The 19,969-nt window shown below is 46.3% G+C and overlaps 1 protein-coding gene across 5 annotated transcripts in view; it reads right to left on the bottom strand.

Moving 5' to 3' along the window:
- Nucleotides 1-18,418, bottom strand: part of AKAP8L (A-kinase anchoring protein 8 like) — a 41,811-nt gene extending 23,393 nt beyond the window's left edge. Inside the window, exons 1-3 of one of the 5 annotated variants that reach the window (XM_039514322.1) lie at nucleotides 18,216-18,354; nucleotides 11,097-11,279; nucleotides 2,226-2,258 (exon numbers count right to left, since the gene is read on the bottom strand). Coding sequence is in view for 3 of the 5 variants with exons in the window: in XM_039514320.1 (XP_039370254.1) it covers nucleotides 2,226-2,258; nucleotides 18,216-18,369 (187 nt within the window). In the remaining 2 variants the exon portion in view is untranslated. Of the gene's footprint in view, nucleotides 1-2,225; nucleotides 2,259-11,096; nucleotides 11,280-18,215 lie in introns of all 5 variants that reach the window. The other 4 variants (XM_039514320.1, XM_039514318.1, XM_039514324.1 and 1 more) reach the window with 4 other exon arrangements.
- Nucleotides 18,419-19,969: the final 1,551 nt, after the last annotated feature.

Raw genomic sequence — 19,969 nt, 5'->3', positions numbered from 1 at the left:
ATCCAGTCACCCTCAGAAAGAACAGCTAGTGTGGCATGGACATTTAGGCATGTGTAAAGAGTGTAGGTTGTGAGAGAAGAAATTATAAGATAACGTATTTAAGACGAGCCTAGTTTAGTTCAAAGTGGGCTTGTCTCTATGTCAGTTTGACATGAAGTTGTACTGTATCCATACCCAGTTATGTTCTGACTTCATAGCATAAAATTCATACCTCTAAGCTAGGCAGTCAGTGCACATTATAAATCACAGTGATTTGTTCGAATTAGATGACATCATTGTGTCTGGGGTCTATTCTTCTAGAGACACATAAGAATTTGTGCAATTCTAAAAATGGAACAATAACCCCCCCACTAACTTTGACTAGCACAAATATCACTGATGTCACTTCTGTTCCCTCTCTTGCCCACACGTAAATGAGAGAAATGGCCCTCTCAGTTGTATGTTATCTCAGGAGTGATGGAGAACAGCTTCCCCAAATGCAGCCCACGGCATGCTACTTACAAAGCAGATAGGGACAGAAAACCGACTAAAATGCATCAGTGTTCTACGCTGTTTTCTCCCTTTTAACTTACATTTTAGGTTTGCTCAGTTCACCCATCAGCATGTCCTACTGCCAACCCTGTAGTTCTAGGATTCTTAGTAACATGCAAATTAAAGCAGAGATTTGCTAATCTGAATTTCTGAGTCAAAAAGCTATTGTGAACAAATTGTGATTTAGTAAGTAAAACAGACAGTACCACAAGATGTACTTTGTTCTAATGTCTTTTGTAGTTTATGAATATTTAATAGCATTAGGAAGTAGCATGAGCTAGTGGACAGAGCACTTACCTAGGAGTCAGGATACCTCAGTTCTATTCCTGAAATGCCACTGACCTAGAATGTCTTTGGGGACATAGGCACCAACTCCGTGGGTGCTCCAGGGCTGGAGCACCCATGGGGAAAAATTGGTGGGTGCAGGCAGCTCCCCGCCCCAGCTCGCCTCCGCCTCCTCCCCCTGAGCGCACCGCAACCCCGCTTCTCCTCCCAGCGCTTGCCATCACGAAACAGCTGTTTCATGGCGTAACAAGCTATGGGAGGGAGGGGGGAAAGAGTGGGAATGCACTGTGCACAGGAGAGAAGGCGGGGCTGGGGTGGAGATTTGGGGAAGTGGTCCAATAGGGGCATGGAGGGGGTGGAGTTGAGGTGGGGACTTTGGGGAAGGGGTTGGAATGGGGGCGGGGCAGGGGTGGAGTCAGGGTGGGTCGAGCATCCACTGGCACCAGGAGAAGTTGATGGCTATGTTTGAGGAAGTCACTTAATCTCTCTTACCTTCCCTCTGTCTTGTCCTTTTAAACTGTAAATTCTTCAGGACATGGACTATATCGCAATACACTTGTTCAGTGCCTAGCATAACAGGACCCTGATCTTAGATGGGGACCCTAAGTGATACTATAAACACAAGTAGTAAAACAATGACACTGCTAGCAAGCTCATTTTACTGTATATTTTGCCAAAACAACTAGATTGAAAAATGGGGGGGGGGGGGGAAATCATGAATATTTTCTGGTTTTTACAAAAATAAGTTTTCCAGCTAGCTCTGAAGATAGCGAAAAGGTCATAAAATCCTTGGTACAACACTGACTACAGTTTAAACTACCAGTTAGTGATATAAAAAACGTACTATGCTGCTCTGCTAGTCAGTCTTTGCGGAGTGGAGAGAGGCTTCCTTGTGCTAATAAAGCGTATAGATTAGTGAGATTCTACCACACAGCTGGACATCGCACTCTAGTCTGAGCACAGTGAGCATGGCCTCTGGAAAAAGACAAGTATTTATAAAGGGAGGCCTGTTTCAAGTTTGGGTCTAAATGCAGACGCAGTGACATTTTTCATGTCTCTCTGGCACAAGAACTAGAAATTCAGTCTTCTAGCATGCTGTGACAGCACTTATAACGTTCAGTGCCATTTCACAGAGAAGTGATGTAAGACAGAAAGACTGAAGGATACAAACTGCTGACTTCTGGAACAGAAATATCTGGTTTTGTTGATGTACAAGGCAGAATAGTAAAGACTGTCACAGTTATAGGGGCTCTGCAACGCTGACCGAAATAGAGTTGCATGTGACCTAAGAGGATATTATTCAGGCATGGGGAACAGATTTGAGCTGTGAAAAACTTCAATTTTATAATCATTTTTCTGACTGATAACATTATCATGAAAAAATGGCATTAAGATTTTACTATACTTGCCTCTGTTTGTCCCAGAGTTCCAGTTGCCATAACCTAGAAAAAGACCAAAAGGTGGTCAAAACCCAAATTATATGGCAGGGGTCGGTAACTTTCAGAAGTGGTGTGCTGAGTCTTCATTTATTCACTCTAATTTAAGGTTTTGCATGCCAGTAATACCTTCTAAAAATGTCCCTTTCTATAATATATAACCAAACTATTGTATGTAAAGTAAATAAGGTTTTTAAAATGTTTAAGAAGCTTCATGTAAAATTAAATTAAAACGCAGAGCCCCCCGGACCGGTGGCCAGGTCCCGGGCAGTGACAGTGCCACTGAAAATCAGGTTGTCTACCCCTGTTATATGGTACGCTCTAGTTAGAACAGCTGGCATGAAGGAGAATCTATTCTATTTAAGATCTGATCATCAAATGCACCCAAATAAACCTGACTGTATCACAGTGGATACCCCTAAAAAGAGATCAGAGTTTGACAAACCTATATTACTCTGGAGGAATTCTGTGCCACTGAGCATACAGAATTCATGTCCTCTGCAGATAAGGATGGGGAAGCAAAGGGAAGTTGCAAGAGCAGTCATGTGCCCCTCCTCAGCAGCACAGGCATGTGGTAACCGGTGCCTGGAGCAGCCAGAAGAGAGGTAAATCACTGGGGGGGGGGGGGGAAGGGCCCCCCGATGAGTGTAATTTAGGGAGGACGGGGGGTATTGCCCCCCCAAACAGAAGCATGGCATGGGGGGCTGTGTGGGGTCACATGCCACTGCCCATTTCTGCGAGTGCAGAGCTGCCTGGATGATGGAGGGTGCCCCTCCTGCTAGCTGACTCCGTCTCCTGGGTCCTGGTGCCAGTCAAACCCCTCTTCTATGTGTGCTGGGAGCCATCCTGTTTTCCATACAATGGTGAGTGCCACTGGTGGGTCATGGCAAGGGTGGTGGGGGGGGAGGAGGAGGAGGAGAGGCAGTGGGGAAGAAAGGGGGACAGGATTGGATAGGGGAAGTGGGGTGTAGGAGTGAGATAGGAGCAGGGGACAGTGCGGAGAGGGAGAGGCAGTGAACAAAGGGATAGGATAGGGAAGAGAAGCGGATGTGGGAGGGATCCTGGTGCTAGTGGTGGCAGCAGCAGCTGGGGCTCCTCTACTAAACAGGTCCATCGAACCCTCACCCTGAGAAACCCCATACCTGGACCCTCACTAAGTCCCAGCCAGTTGCACCCAGACCCCCCTCGCTGAATCCCATCTTTCCCCACCTGGGCCCCCCCTGCAGAGTCCCATTGTCCCTGCATCTGGGACCTTCCTTGTGCATCCAAATCCTCCACTGAGCTTTCTGCACTCAGTGTGCCCCACACAAAACCCTCTTACCCCACATCTGGATCTCCCTAGACTAAGCCCGCCACAGTTGGACCCTGCTGGGTTGAGCCTGCCTGCCCATAACTCATGCGCTTGGTGCAGAGCCCAAGGGTGTTTCTGCAGCAGGCCCTTCTGCTGTATCAGCTACAACCTCACTGCAGAGTCCCTGTTCCATGGGTAATCTCCCACCTCTGTGCAGCCAGTGATCTGTGCTCACCACTGTTATGCTGGAGCCTCCACATTTATTTATTAATATTTTAAAATTCTGCAAATTTTATTTGTTGTGTGCAGAAATTTTCTTGGCACAGAATTCCTTAGGAGTACCATATCCACAACAAGTAGGAAACATGCTCTAGATAATAGAGTAGTGTCCTTACTCATCAGTTTCTGTACAATGTTGTTTTAATTCAAGCTTAAATTTCTAGCACTTGTGACTGCAAAGATACCCTTCCAAATGGAAACTGGTGAGTTTTCTCTTTCAAGATCTACAGAAAGATGCAGCTTGGAACAAAGACTTATTTGCCCAAGGCCTAGATCACAGCATCATCTTGGACTGGAAGGGAAGGAATCACTCACTAGCAACTTGCTTTGCATCTGGTCATCCAGTATTAGGGATGGGATATGCTCTCCACTGCCTGTGCCCTAACTAGGGGCTGGTTTACAGCACAAACTTATTTGTCACTTACTGGACATAAGGAGGAAGAGTAGTGTAGATACTAGTCTAACAGGTGATACTGGTGGTAGAATGTCTGTGCCTAATCAGAAAGAATGTGAGAGAAGACAAACATAAAAAATTAAGATGTTTGTACACTAATGCGAGGAGCCTAGGTAACAAAATGGAGGAACTAGAGCTATTGGTGCAGGAAGTGAAACCAGATATTATAGGGATAACAAAAACATGGTGGAATAGTAGTCATGACTAGAGTACAGGTATTGAAGGGTACGTGCTGGTTAGGAAAGACAGAAATAAAGGCAAAGGTGGTGGAGTAGCGTTGTATATCAATGATGAGGTAGACTGTAAAGAAATAAGAAGAGATGGAATGGATAAGACAGAGTCTGTCTGGGCAAAAATCACATTGGGGAAGAAAGCTACTAGAGCCTCCCCTGGGATAGTGTTTGGGGTGTGCTATAGACCACCAGGATCTGATTTGGATATGTACAGAGACCTCTAATGTTTTTAATGAAGTAAATACTAATGGGAATTGTGTGATCATGGGAGACTTAAATTCCCAGATATTGATTGGGGGACAAGTGCTAGTAATAATAATAGGACTCAGATTTTCCTGGATGTGATAGCTGATGGATTCCTTCACCAAGTAGTTGCTGAACCAACAAGAGGGGATGCCATTTTAGATTTGGTTTTGGTGAGTAGTGAGGACCTCATAGAAGAAATGGTTGTAGGGGACAACCTTGGTTTGAGCGATCATGCGCTAAAATTAAGTTCAAACTAAATGGAAGGATGAACAAAAATAGATGTGTGACTAGGGTTTTTTATTTCAAAAGGGCTAACTTTAAAGAATTAAGGAAATTAGTTAGGGAAGTGGATTAGACTGAAGAATTTGTGGATCTAAAGCCGGAGGAGGCTTGGAATTACTTCAAGTCCAAGTTGCAGAAACTATCAGAAGCCTGCATCCCAAGAAAGGGGAAAAAATTCATAGGCAAGAGTTGTAGACCAAGCATCTCAGAAAAATGATTAAGAAAAAGCAAAAAGCCTACAAGGAGTGGAAGATGGGAGGGATCAGCAAGGAAAGCTACTTTACTGAGGTCAGAACATGTAGGGATAAAGTGAGAAAGGCCAAAAGCCATGTAGAGTTGGACCTTGCAAAGGGAATTAAAACCAATAGTAAAAGGTTCTATAGCCATATAAATAAGAAAATAAAAGAAAGAAAAGTGGGACCGCTATACACTGAGGATGGAGTGGAGGTTAACGATAATCTAGGCATGGCCCAATATCTAAACAAATACTTTGCCTCAGTGTTTAAATGAGGGTAATGAGGAGCTTAGGGATAATAGTAGGATGACAAATGGGAATGAGGATATGGAGGTAGATATTACCACATCTGAGGTAGAGGCCAAACTTAAACATTTTAAGGGACTAAATCGGGGGGCCCAGATAATCTTCATCCAAGTATATTAAAGGAACTAGCACATGAAATTGCAAGCCTAGTAGCAAGAATTTTTAAGGAATCAGTAAACTCAGGGGTTGTATCGTATGACTGGAGACTTGCTAACAGTTCCTATTTTTAAGAAAGGGGAAAAAAAAGTGACTCAGGTAACTACAGGCCTGTTAGTTTGACATCTGTAGTATGCAAGGTCTTGGAAACATTTTTTGAAGTAGTTAAGGACATTGAGGTCAATGGTAAGTGGGACAAAATACAACATGGTTTTACAAAAGGGAGATCATGCCAAACCAACCTGATCTTCTTTGAGAAGGTAACAGATTTTTTAGACAAAGGAAATGCAGTGGATCTAATTTACCTCGATTTCAGTAAGGCATTTGATACAGTTCCACATGGGGAATTATTAGCTAAAATTGGAAAAAGATAGGGATCAATATGAAAACTGAAAGGTGGATAAGGAACTGGTTAAAGGGGATACTACAACGGGTCATACTGAAAGGTGAACTGTCAGGCTGGAGGGAGGTTACTAGTGGAGTTCCTCAGGGATCGGGTTTGGGACCAATCTTTTTATTACTGACCTTGGTACAAAAAGTGGGAATGTGCTAATAAAGTTTGTGGATGACACAAAGCTGGGAGGTATTGCCAATAGAGAGAAGGACTGGAATATCATACAGGAAGACCTGGATGACCTTGTAAACTGGAGTAATAGTAATAGGATGAAATTTAATAGTGAAAAGTGCAAGGTCATGAATTTAGGGATTAATAAGAATTTTTGTTATAAACTGTAAAAGCAACAAAGAATCCTGTGGCACCTTATAGACTAACAGACGTTATAAACTGGGGACACATCAGTTGGAAGTAACAGAGGAGGAGAAGGACCTCGGAGTATTGGTTGATCACAGGATGACTATGAGCCGCCAAAAGAACAGGAGTACTTGTGGCACCTTACAGACTAACAAATGTATTTCAGCATGAGCTTTCGTGAGCTACAGCTCACGTCTTCGGATGCATAGAATGGAAAACACAGACAGGAGATATTTATACATACAGAGAACATGAAAAGGTGGAAGTATGCATACCAACAGGAAGAGTCTAATCAATTGAGATGAGCTATCATCAGCAGGAGAAAAAAAAATTTTGAAGTGATAATTGAGATGACTCAGAGAAGGTGTGAGGAGAACTTAACATAGGGAAATAGATTCAATTAGTGTAATGACCCAACCATTCCCAGTCTGTTTAAACCTAAGTTAATTGTATCTAATTTGCATATTAATTCGAGTTCAGTCGTCTCTCTTTGGAGTCTGTTTTTGAAGTTTTTTTTGTTGCAAAATTGCCACCTTCAAGTCTGTCACTGAGTGGTTAGAGAGGTTGAAGTGTTCTCCCACTGGTTTTTGAATGTTATGATTCCTGATGTCAGATTTGTGTCCATTTATTCTTTTGCATAGAGAGTGTCTGGTTTGGCCAAAGAATAAATGGACACAAATCTGACATCAGGAAGCATAACATCATAAACCGGACACTAGGAAGTTTAGACTTGAAATTAGATGAAGGTTTCTAACCATCAGAAGAGTGAAGTTCTGGAACAACCTTCCAAGGGGAGCAGTGGAGGCAAAAGACATATCTGGCTTCAAGACTAAGCTTGATAAGTTTATGGAGGGGATGGTATGATGGGATAGCCTAATTTTGGCAATTAATTCATCTTTGACTATTAGCAGTAAATATGCCCAATGGCCTGTGATGGGATGTTAGATGGGGTAGAATCTGAGTTACTACAGAGAATTATTTTCTGGGTGTCGGGCTGGTGAGTCTTGCCCACATGCTCAGGGTTTAGCTGATCGCCATATTTGGGGTCGGGAAGGAATTTTCCTCCAGGGCAGATTGGCAGAGGCTGTGGGGGGGTTTTCGCCTTCCTCTGCACCGTGGGCATGGGGCACGGATCACTTGCTGGAGGATTCTCTGCACCTTGAAGTCTTTAAACCATGATTTGAGGACTTCAATAGCTCAGACATAGGTTAGGGGTTTGTTACAGGAGCAGGTGGGAGAGATTCTGTGGCCTGAGTTGTGCAGGAGGTCAGACTAGACTATCATAATAGTCCCTTCTGACCATTATCCCCTAGGTGGGCTCCCAAATTCCTATCCAGACCCAGAGTAGGACTACACTGGATCTGCTACAAAGAGCGTGCGTTTCAGAGACTTGTCACCAAAAAAATTTGTGAACTGCCTTTATCTTAAATCAGAGAATCACAGATTAGGATTGGAAGAGACCTCAGGAGGTCATCTAGTCCAACCCCCCTGCTCAAAGCTGGACCAACACCAACTAAATCATCCCAGCCAGGGCTTTATCAAGCCGGGCCCTTAAAAACCTCCACCATCTCCCTAGGTAACCCATTCCAGAGCTTCACCACCCTCCTCGTGAAATAGTGTTTCCTAATATCCAACCTAGACCTCCCGAACTGCAACTTGAGACCATTGCTTCTTGTTCTGTCATCTGCCACCACAGAGAATAGCTGAGATCCATTCTCTTTGGAACCCCCCTTCATGTAGTTGAAGGCTGCTATCAAATCCTCCCTCACTCTTCTCTTCTGCAGACTAAACAAGCCCAGTTCCCTCAGCCTCTCCTCGTAAGTCATGTGCCCCAGCCCCCTGATCATTTCCGTTGCCCTCCGCTAGACTCTCTCCAATTTGTCCACATCCTTTCTGTAGTGGGGATCCCAAAACTGGACACAATACTCCAGATGTGGCCTTACCAGTGCCGAATAGAGGGGAATAATCACTTCCCTCGATCTGCTGGCAATGCTCATACTAATGCAGCCCAATATGCCATTAGCGGAGCTCTCATCCACTGTAATCCCCGCGTCCTTGTCTGCAGAACTGCTGCTTACCCAGTCTGTCCTCAGCCTGTAGCAGTGCATAGGATTCTTCTGTCCTAAGTGCAGGACTCTGCACTTGTCCTTGCTGAACCTCATCATATTTCTTTTGGCCCAATCCTCCAATTTGTCTAGATCACTCTGGACCCTATCCCTACCCTCAGAACATGCTGAGGGTGCAATCCATCCCATTATCCAGATCATTAGTAAAGACGGTTAGAGGTATGGAACGGATTCCATTTGAGGAGAGATTAAGAAGACTGGAACTTTTCAGTTCAGAAAAGAGACGACTAAGGGGAGATATGATTGAGGTCTATAAAATCATGACTGGTGTAGAGAAAATAGATAAAAGTGTTGTTTACTACTTCTGACTATTAATGTGTTATGAGCAGGTTTAAAACAAATAAAAGGAAGTATTTCTTCACACAACATACATCATACACAACCTGTGGAACTCCTTGCCAGAGGATGTTGTGAAGGCCAAGACCATAACAGGGCTCAGAAAAGAACTAGATAAATTAATGAAGGATAGGTCCAACAATGGCTATTAGCCAGGATGGGCAGGAATGGTGTCCCTAGCCTCTGTTTGCCAGAAGCTGGGAACAAGTGACGGGATGGATAAAACTTGATGATTACCTGTTCTGTTCATTCCCTCTGGGGCACCTGGCACTGGCCACTGTTGGAAGACAGGATACTGGGCTAGATGGACCTTTGGTCTGACCCATTAGGGCCATTCTTATGCTGAACAAAACCAGCCCCAGGACCGACCCCGGGAGCACTCTGCTTGATACCGCTGCCAACTAGACATTGAGCTGTTGAGCCCCAACAATCTAGCCAGCTCTCTTTCCACCTTGTAGTCCATTTATCCAATCCACACTTTAACTTGCTGGGAAGAATACTGTGGGAGACCATACCAAAAGCTTTGCTAAAGTAAAGGTATATCACATTCACTGCTTTCCCCATATCCACAGAGCCAGTTATCTCTTCATAGAAGGCAATCAGGTTGGTCAGGCATGACTTGCCCTTGGGGAATCCATGTTGACGGTTCCTGATCACCTTCCTCTCCACTAAGTGCTTCAAAATGGTTTCCTTGAGGATCTGCTAAATGAGCCAAAAGCTCTTTAAAATTGGCATTATCATCTCCTCTTAGAACCTAGAATACACAAGTCTCCTGACTAGTTTTAGCATTTTCCTACATCAGCAATAGTGCGGCATTTCTAGCCCTGCCAGAGGCTGACTGACATGCTTCTATTTCATGCTTTAGTCAGTTCTGAAACCTAAGATTGATCTCCCCTGTGGGACTGCAGAGCATTGTGTGAACAGTCTCTTAGCCTTGCAGCCAGCCCATGTAATCTGGATTCCCAGCAAAGGATTCTATGAGTGTTAGGAGCCATGAAGCACCAGGGGAAGGATAGCAGCTGAATTAGGAGCTCTGTTTCCTTAGTGAATTCATCTTTATTGGAAAGGAGTGAAGCCCAAGAGTTATAAGTTCAGGTTAGAGCCACAAATGCAAGCTGCATTCCACCCTGTGTTACAACTTTATGATGCTAGACTTCATGTCCTATTGGGGTCCATTGCAGTTTTGTACACAGACTGAGGCTATTATATATAATAGGTACTGGGTACAAGTTTTCTCTTCCGTAAGAGGGATAATGGGCCAGGTTCTCTACTAGTGTAAATTGGTGACATTGATTTACACAAGCTGAGGATCTGGCCCAATGCCTGTGGAGTTGGGGTAATATATTCCTGCCATTAGTGACCATGGTTGATAGCTATTGATTGCTTTGTACATTTTGGCCCATTAGATGTTGTTTAAACATGCTGATGTATCAGAGGACTGAGTGACGCAGAAGACTGGCGATAGCAGATGGAACCTTTCATCTCTAAAGGCTGCCAGTTCAAATCTAATATTCACCAGAATGCATCATTAGCAGATAACAAAAATGAAGCTGTGTTTCTGTCCCTCTCTGGGGTCGGGATAATTTTAGTAATGAGCTGGTAGTTCTGAGCTTTATTCCTCACAGGACAGGTTTCCACATCACAAAAGCCAGCACCATAATGAACACCCTGGTTGCAAGAATCAGCAAAGAGGCCAAAACTGTCCTTGAGCTGGACAAACAATATGGTGACCTCCCAAAAGTGAAGTAAACATCTACCTTATCTCTTTCCTTCCACTACACCCCGCCACTATATATCTCATGCAGCAGCTTGAGTTCACGTCTCCAGGTTCTTAGTCTGACCCTCTTCTAGGCGAAATATACATATAGGGCATAATTTTTTAAAGTATTCTGCATTGGCCTAATTCTGATCCCGTTGAAGTCAATGATTAAGCTCTAACGGGGAACTGTTAGACCAATGTTGAGCACTTTTGAAAATCCCACATGTATATTTTTGATACAGTGTATTGCATTGTAATGCACTTTATTAGACACAAACAAAACCATATGTTAATAGCTTTTTATTTATTTTAGAATGGTGGGTCACATGACTGCAATAAAGTACAATTTTTCAGAGTCTAAAAACAAAAACTATTGAGCTTGATTCTGACCTCAGTGTAAATCTGGAATGACTTGAATGAAGTCAGTTACTTCAAAGTTACACCACCAGTGTAAACGAGATCACAATGTGGTACATTATGTTTTTGCTTGCAATTCACTTTATCTTGCCTCTTCTTGATGGGAAGAGGAGTCTTATGGATGAAGATTTCAGAAAATGTCCATGTCTTTTGTAACTGGAAAACAAGTGGCAGGGTTAAGCGTTGTTAAAAGTCTATAGGTGTACTATAATCAGGACACTAGACGGAATCCATTCCAAGAGGGCACCAACATCCATTGCTGGATACTCTCTTTATTCCATTGCATGAAAAGAATGGGATTTCTCTGCTTGCCTCACAATGGGGCAGAATTCCCTGGCTATTTCTTTTCATTCAGAAGCTATCATGGACAAGTTCTAGATAGAGATTCAGCATGTTTCAGTCTCTATAGTCATTCAATACCAGGTTTTCACTGCCAGATCTCAACCACAGTCTGGATGGACAGCTGGGGTAAAAAGGGGATTCAACTGCATGATTGTTGTGAAGATCCATTGCAGCACTTTGAGATCTGTACATGGAAAGGGTTACCTAAGCCTTTAGAGAAGGAAAGGGAAGAATAAGTTATCTTATTAGATCTCCTTGGGCAATTTAAGTAAGAAGAATTAAATTAGCTAAATTGGAATTTAGCCAACATCTTTCCTCGGCAAAAAGTGCAGCAACATTTAAATGACCACAAACGATCAAGGCCTTGGTTTTAAGTCTTCTCCAGAAGGCATGTATATTATCTAAATATTATGTATATTATATACACCTTCAATATTAGGCCTCTCCATGCTGTTTTCAATATGAAGAAACTACCCCACCTAGAAGGACAGAGCAAAACTCATCCGCTATTTCCTTTCTACCATGGGTTTCTTCCCTGGACTCCACCCAATAGACTTCTGCCCTCATATGTCAGTAACTCCTTCCAAGAAGCAATTCAGTTCTTCTGGCTACTCATTTTGAGCTCATGCCTAGCCACCTTTTGCTTTGCACTGACGGCTGGGCTGAGTCCAAGAGCATTCATCATGTGTTCCACATTAAAACATAAGCTCTTTGTAGGAACCTGTTATAGCAAAGCAAATGAGTGCACATGTTCTCTTAGGGTATGTCTACACTCAGGGTCCCACAGCCCAGGCTCCAGCCCAAGCCTGGACATCTACATTACAATTTTATAGCCCTTGCAGCCTGAACCCTGTGAGCCTATGTCAGCTGACCCAGGCCAGCCACAGGTGTTTTATTGCAGTGTAGATGTACCCTAAAAGCTACTAGTCTCCTGGCTCTTTTTTATGGAGCTTTAGGCTTTGGCTACACTTGCATTTCAAAGCGCTGCTGCGGCAGCGCTACCGCGGCAGCGCTTTGAAGCGCTAAGTGTAGTCAAAGCGCCAGCGCTGGGAGAAAACTCTCCCAGCGCTGTCCGTACTCCACTTCCCTGTGGGGAATAACGGACAGCGCTGGGAGCGCGGCTCCCAGCGCTGGGGCTTTGACTACACTGGCGCTTTGTAGCGCCGCAATTTGCAGCGCTGCAGAGGGTGTGTTTTCACACCCTGCTGCAGCACTGCAAATTTGTAAGTGTAGCCAAGCCCTTAGTCTGTCTCTATTATGAAGCTGAGTATATTTTGGAAGGCTCTGTCATTTGGGAGTAATTATCACATTAGAACAATTCAGGCTTTGGACACACCAAACTGAAATAAACCAAGATCTTTTGTAGACCAAAATCACCTCTCATTTGTGAATGGCAAGGAATTCCCTCGACATTTAACAACTTTTTTGGTCCCCGAAAGCGTTGAGAATTTTAAAATATTAATATATAAAAAAGCCTGGAGAGTACCCCATGCCAGAATGATCCCTCTATGAGCTACAGTTTGAAATAGTTTATCAGTATAAACAATCCAGATATGTGGACTCTACTCAGACCCTATGCCACCAGCACTCCCAGCTATCTCCGTGACACCACTGATTTCCTGAGAAAACTACAATGCATTGGTGATCTTCCAGAAAACACCATCCCAGCCACCATGGATGTGTAGGCTCTCCACACAAACATCCCACACACAGATGTAATACAAGCTGTCAGGAACAGTATCCCTGATGATGCCACAGCACAACTGGTTGCTGAGCTCTGTGACTTAATCCTCATGCACAATTATTTCAAATTTGGTGCAATATATATACCTCCAGACCACTGGCACTGCTATGGGCACCCGCATGGCCCCACAATATGCCAACATTTTTATGGCTGACCTGGAACAATGCTTCCTCAGCTCTCGTCCACTCACGCCCTTTCTCTACCTACGCTACTTTGATGACATCTTCATCATCTGGACCCATGGGAAGGAGCCTCTGGAAGAATTCCACCACGATTTCAACAGCTTCCACCCCACCATCAACCTCAGCCTGGACAAATATACACAGGAGGTCCACTTCCTAGACACCACGGTACAAATAAGTGTCAGTCACGTTAACACCACCCCACCCTATACCGAAAACCTACTGACCGCTATGCCTACCTTCATGCCTTCAGCTTCCATCCCAGACACACCACATGATCCATCATCTACAGCCAAGCGTTGAGGTACAAATGCATTTGCTCCAACCCCTCAGATAGTAACTGACACCTATAAGATTTTCACTAAGCATTCTCAAAACTACGATACCCGCATGAGGAAATAATGAAACAGATTAACAGAGCCAGACGTATACCCAGAAACCTCCTGCTGCAAGACAAGCCCAAGAAAGAAACCAACAGAACTCCACTGGCCATCACCTACAGTCCTCAGCTAAAACCTCTCCAACACATCATCAGTGATCTACAACCAATCCTGGACAGCGATCCATTGCTTTCACAGGCCTTGGGAGGCAGGCCAGTCCTCGGCCACAGACAACCTGCCAACCTGAAGCATATTCTCACCAGCAACCACACACCGATCATAGTAACTCTAACTCAGGAACCAATCCATGCAACGAACCTCGATGCCAACTCTGCCCACATATTTACACCAGCGACACCATCACAGGACCTAACCAGATCAGCCACATCATCACCGGTTCATTCACCTGCACGTCCACCAACGTAACATACACCATCATGTGCCAGCAATGCCCCACTGCTACGTACATTGTCCAAACTGGACAATCCCTAAGTAAAAGGATAAGTGGACACAAAAGTCATATCAGGAATGGCAATATACAAAAACCTATAGGAGAACACTTCAACCTCCCTGGACAGCTATAGCAGATTTAAAGGTAGCCATCCTACAGCAAAAAAACAAACAAAAAAAAACCACCAAAACTTCAGTACCAGACTTCAAAGAGAAACTGCTGAACTTCAGTTCATTTGCAAATTTGACACCATCAGTTCAGGATTAAACAAAGACTGCGAATGGCTAGTCAACTACAAAAGCAGTTTCTCCTCCCTTGGTGTTCACACCTCAACTGCGAGAAGAGGGCCTCATCCTCCCTGACTGAACTAACCTCATCATCTCTAGACTGATTCTTGCCTGCATATTTAAACCTGCCTCTGGAAATTTCCACCACATGCATCTGACCAAGTGGATATTCACACACGAAAGCTTATGCTCCAATACATTTGTTAGTCTATAAGGTGCCACAGGACTCTTTGTCGCTTTTTACAGATCCAGACTAACACGGCTACCCCACTGATACTTGTCACCACATAAATGTGTTTTCTAGGCGAACAATGATAAAAATATATGTATACTGAATCATTACTATGTTCTACCCCTACCCCACCTCCTCCTTACGAAGTAATCCTATAATCCATACAAGCATTAACACAGATCTCAGATTAATGCTTCAGATTCCACAAAAATGAAAACTGAGAAAGCCTCTAGCAATATATTTTTGTTCAAGTTTCAAATCTATTAGTAGTCAAACCATTTACTAGATTCTTGTCAAGTACAGATTAATTAGCTCTTAATATTTGCAACAGCCTACAAGATTGCAGTCAAGGACTACATCCTGAAAACCTTCATCTACCAATATAAAATGAATTCTCGTTTTGAGGAGAGCTACATGCGTCACATCACTTTTACCCTATTTCTACATGAAAGCACAAATATAAGACTTTCCTTACAAACTGTATAACAGACAAGCAAAAGTTCTATAGTTCCTTCCAATACACACCACATCAAAGCTCTTTACCATACTACTTAATAGGGATTCTTAATTTTTATCCACTGATGACCCCCCCAAACCAACCACTTCTTCTATAATGCCACATCCCAGAACCTTTTGTTCGGTTTCAGCAAGAGTGAGCAGTTTGCTTTTTCAAGTTCCTTCGCATATGGTGGAGAGGGGAGGGCACCCAGAGCCACAGAGGCAGGGGGACACACACAGAACCCCCAGTTCGAGGGTGGGTTGCAGAGACTAAAATAGAGGGGGATGCGAGGGTGGCATTCAGGGAACTCGTGGGGGAGAAAGAGGGATACAATGAGCTGGAGGTGCATGTTATGAGCTTGACATACAGAAGCAACAAATTCTATGACCCTCTAGTTATGTTATGTATGACTGAAATCAGTTTTTACAGTCAATCATTTCATATTTAAAAATACACCAAGCAAAATTTCTTCATAACATTTTCCATAAGAAAGTACAACTTTCCCCTATAAGATAGATTCAATAAACCAAATAACTGGAGCAATTTGTATTCAGAAGGTCCTTCAAAACCATAACAAATGGAAATAGTTTTTACATTAAGCCTTAGAGTCTGTAGAAAACAATAGCAGTTCCATGACCCTAAGTTTGAGAATCGTTCCTATACATGCACAGCACTGAACAGGCTGCCACCTTGGGGAAGAAAGGGAGCAATCCGGTGGCCAGCTATCACAGTGCACAGTTGAGGTATGGGTGTAAGTGAGAGATTGTCACCACTGATCAAGGCAAACCCCTTATATTTAGACACAAAAGTGTCAGGCAATGCAGGAGTTACAAACCCAATTATAATATTAATTTGTCCAAATCGCAGTATTGGAAGGTAACATTTTGAACATTCCAAATACAATTGAGTATATCAGAATAAGGCAAATTTCATAACTAGATTAATAGTCTTTTAGCAGTACAGTATTATTGAGTCTGAGCTCTGTGTTACAGACCCTACATCACTAAGGTTAGTACTTTCCCTGCCTCACCCCAACCTCTCTCATTTTATTTAATACAAAACATGTAACCCAGCACATAAGGGCAGTTAATTGCAACCACACTGAGGAAGAAGAAAATAAAAAATCTCAAACCTGCAGCAAAAAGCAGCAAAGCTACAAATTCTGGGCTCCCAGCCTAATCCCTGAGACTCTGTACAGGACAACTTCAACTACACAATCTTGAGCTACCCTTTCCTTTGTTTCAACAGAGGGTAGGAGAAGCAGGGACTGATGCCCCTCTCATATGCAGAATCCCATGTGCCTTGTCAACCTGGCTGGGTATAAATCTCAATTTCTCTCTCCCAAGCTCATCAGTTGAAAGATGCAGGGGGAAGGGAAGAATCTGTGCCAGCTTTATCCTGCTTATTGCCCCCCCCCCCGCCCCAGCTCATCAGCCAGGGATATTGGTACCAACTTCTTCTCTTTGTTTATTACATAACCTCCAAAGCCCATGCAAGGGTGTGAGGGAGAAAGGAGAGAAGATATCACCATCACCTTCTCCACCCTTTTAATACCCCATTCCTTCAAGCAATGGTGAGTGTATGCCAGGAAGCAGTGTAAATTTCTTCCTCCATCCACCACTGACAAGACGATGCAGTAACGGTAAGGTAAGGGTATAATCAATTCCACCTTTACTCTCACTGTCTCCAAAACTCACAACTGACAGAGAATATTACCAGTGCAGGGTTTCCCCCTCCCTCAATGCTGCATACAGGGGGAAAGCATGTCAGCGCCTCCTCTAGTTATTATACCCACTCACCAGAGGCCCATTCAATGTTATGTATGGCAGAACAGTACTGCCAATGTCTCCTCCTGGTTATTAAATCCCCCCAGAGCCTGTGCAATGGTGTGGGTGTGTCTCTGTCCCCCGCCCCTTGTATATCTTCCCGTATGTCCAAAACCCATGTAATGCAAGATGGTGTATGTGAGGGGTGTCAGTGGCAGATTTCCCCCCCACCTCCCGGCAGGCCACAGGCAATTCTATTGTGTGGTGTGTGTGGAGTGGTGAGTGCCAGCTCTCCCCACAGTACTTCACAATGCAGATGACGTATGTATGGGTGTATGTGTCAGTGCCAGACACCCCCCTCCCCAAGCTCCATAACACACTGTGTGGTGGGGATAATGTGTGTGTGGGGAGTAACAAGCCCCCTGTAATGCTATGCAGTAGGGGTATGGGGTCAGTGCCCCACCAGGCCCCACACTGTACAGTAGGAGAACGGGTTCTGCACCAACACCCCACCAGGCTCCATACCTGTCCCCCTGCAGGCCCATACTATGCCATGCACTAGAGGGTCAGAGCCAGTGCTGATCCCCGTGCTGTGCCATGCAGCAGGGGGTCAGGGCCTCCTCCCCCCTTAGGGCCCGTGCCAACCCCCATACCATGCCATGCAATACAGTGGGGGGGGGGGGGCGCAGTGGCACCGAATGCCATGGCATGCAACAGGGGATCGGGATCAGGGCCAGCCCCACCCCAAGTCCCCAGGCCATGTTTGTGGTAGTGTATCAGGATCAGTGCCAGCACCAATCCCCTCAAGCCCTGTGCCACGCGGTAGGGGGTCGGGGTCAGTGGCGGCAACAGCAGCCGCCACCCCCTGCAGGTCTATGGCATGTTTGTGCGATGGGGTCTGAACCCCACAAGCCCTATGCTTATGAGGCGGGTGGAAAGTGACGGTTAGGCCCCCTTCCACCGTCACCTCAGCCCCACGGAGGAGGCAGTGCGCAGTAAGGACCGAGCGACTGGGCCAACCCTTCGCCCACATCCAGGCCCCCCCCCGGGCGCGGAGGGGGGGGGGGAGAGCTCGGAGTAGGCCCCGCAGGCCGCCGTGAGGGACAGGAGAGGAGGGGCAGCGCCGAACCCCCCTCCCAAACGGGAGCAGCCGCCATCTTGCACCCAGCCGACCCCCTCCCCGAGGGCCCGGCCCCAGCCTCCTCTCACCTGAGTAGCTCATGACAGCAGCTCCACGTCCCACTCTCACCTCACACTCCCACCACCAGCCCGCTGCTGCCTTCTGCGACAGACGGTAACGGCAGCTGCCCAGCCCCGCCTCCCGACCGCATTGGACGCGCTGCTCCGCCCACCCGCAAGTCATTGGTGGCCAGGGCTGCCACGCCCGCCCTATTCTCCTTCCACTGGAGAAATTTCCCGCAGTGCTCTGTTGCCGTTAGAAGAAAAAAGCCATCAATCAAAATCACTCTTACTTTCCATAGGATAGAAGAACCGCTTCAACTGCGAAAGGTGGACATTAACGTCAATCGAAAAGATTTTAACAGATCATTGGTCAAGATATTTGTCAGTCATTAGACGCCAAAGCAAGGAGGGGGGATTGGGTAAAATAACTGTCGATCGGGAGGCAGAGTCAAGGCGATATCCTGCTCTCTGGTTAGTCAGAAGGAGGCAGGTTAGGTTGGCTTGGGTGTACACGGACGCGATTCACAGATGGGACGATGGCAGCTCGGCGGGGAGGTGATGTGCGGACCCTTCTCAGGGCGAGGACCAAACCCAGGCTGGCTAGCCTACGGTGCCTCAGCAGGGACATGGGGCAATGCAGCTGTCAAACCCTTCGTGTCGGGCTGCCTGACGCGGGCTCCCAGCGCCGGGCTACGATCCAGGCACTACCCCCAGGTGCTCGCCTCACGAGGCTGCCCGAGGCCCGAGCCGGACTCCCGAGCTGTGGAGCGCAGCCGGCTGGAACCTGGTCGCACCCAGGCCGTCCCCGAGGGTGGCGGCGCCTGACCCTACGGGGTGGGACCACCCCTGGCTCCACTTTCCCCTGCCAAGCCTACCTGGAGCTGGCCCTGACCACAGCGGGCCAGGGGAGGCTCGGTGCCGCTCTCTGCACTTTACATGCGGCTGGCAACGTGCTGAGGAGCAGCCTGGGTTCAGGCTACGGCCCCATCTTCCCCCACTTGGCCATCAATGGGCCTTGCTGAGTGGGGCCCTGGCACCTGTTCCCCTGCAAAGTCAGACATGGGTCCTGCAGACCAGGCTGTGGCTCCTCTTCCCTCCACAAAGCCATCACTGGGCCCCACATACCAATACCCAGATGTACTTTCCCCCCACCAAGCCATTGATAGGCCCTGCTGGCCCAGACCTGGCTCCACTTTCCCCTGCCAAGCCTACCCTGGCAGAACATTCAGCAACTGCGCACTGAGGCGTCTGCCCAGGAGCAGGGGCAGGATCTCCAGTGTGGCAGCTGAACGCCACGAACAGGGACTGGGGCTGTGCTGGGGAGGGCACCACAGCCAGAGCCGGCTCCAGGCACCAGCTAAAAAAGCAGGTGTTTGGGGCGGCCAATACCAAGGGGTGGAATGTCCGGGTCTTCGGGAGCAATTTGGCGGCAGATCCCTCAGTCCCTCTCAGAGCGAAGGACCTGCTGCCAAAGAGTGGAGCAGCACAATTGCGCTGCCACGGCTTTTTGTTTGGTTGGCCACTTGGGGTGGCAGAAAACCTGGAGCTGGCCCTGACCACAGCGGGCCAGGGGAGGCTCGGTGCGACTCTCTGCACTTCACATGCGGCTGGCAACGTGCTGAGGAGCAGCCTGGGTTCAGGCTACGGCCCCATCTTCCCCCACTTGGCCATCAATGGGCCTTGCTGAGTGGGGCCCTGGCACCTGTTCCCCTGCAAAGTCAGACATGGGTCCTGCAGACCAGGCTGTGGCTCCTCTTCCCTCCACAAAGCCATCACTGGGC

The sequence above is a fragment of the Mauremys reevesii genome, linkage group 25 (genome assembly GCF_016161935.1).
Source record: "Mauremys reevesii isolate NIE-2019 linkage group 25, ASM1616193v1, whole genome shotgun sequence".
Taxonomy (NCBI): Eukaryota; Metazoa; Chordata; order Testudines; family Geoemydidae; genus Mauremys; species Mauremys reevesii.
The sequence above is the reverse complement of the archived record's forward strand: the minus strand, read 5'-3'. Positions and strand labels throughout refer to the sequence as shown.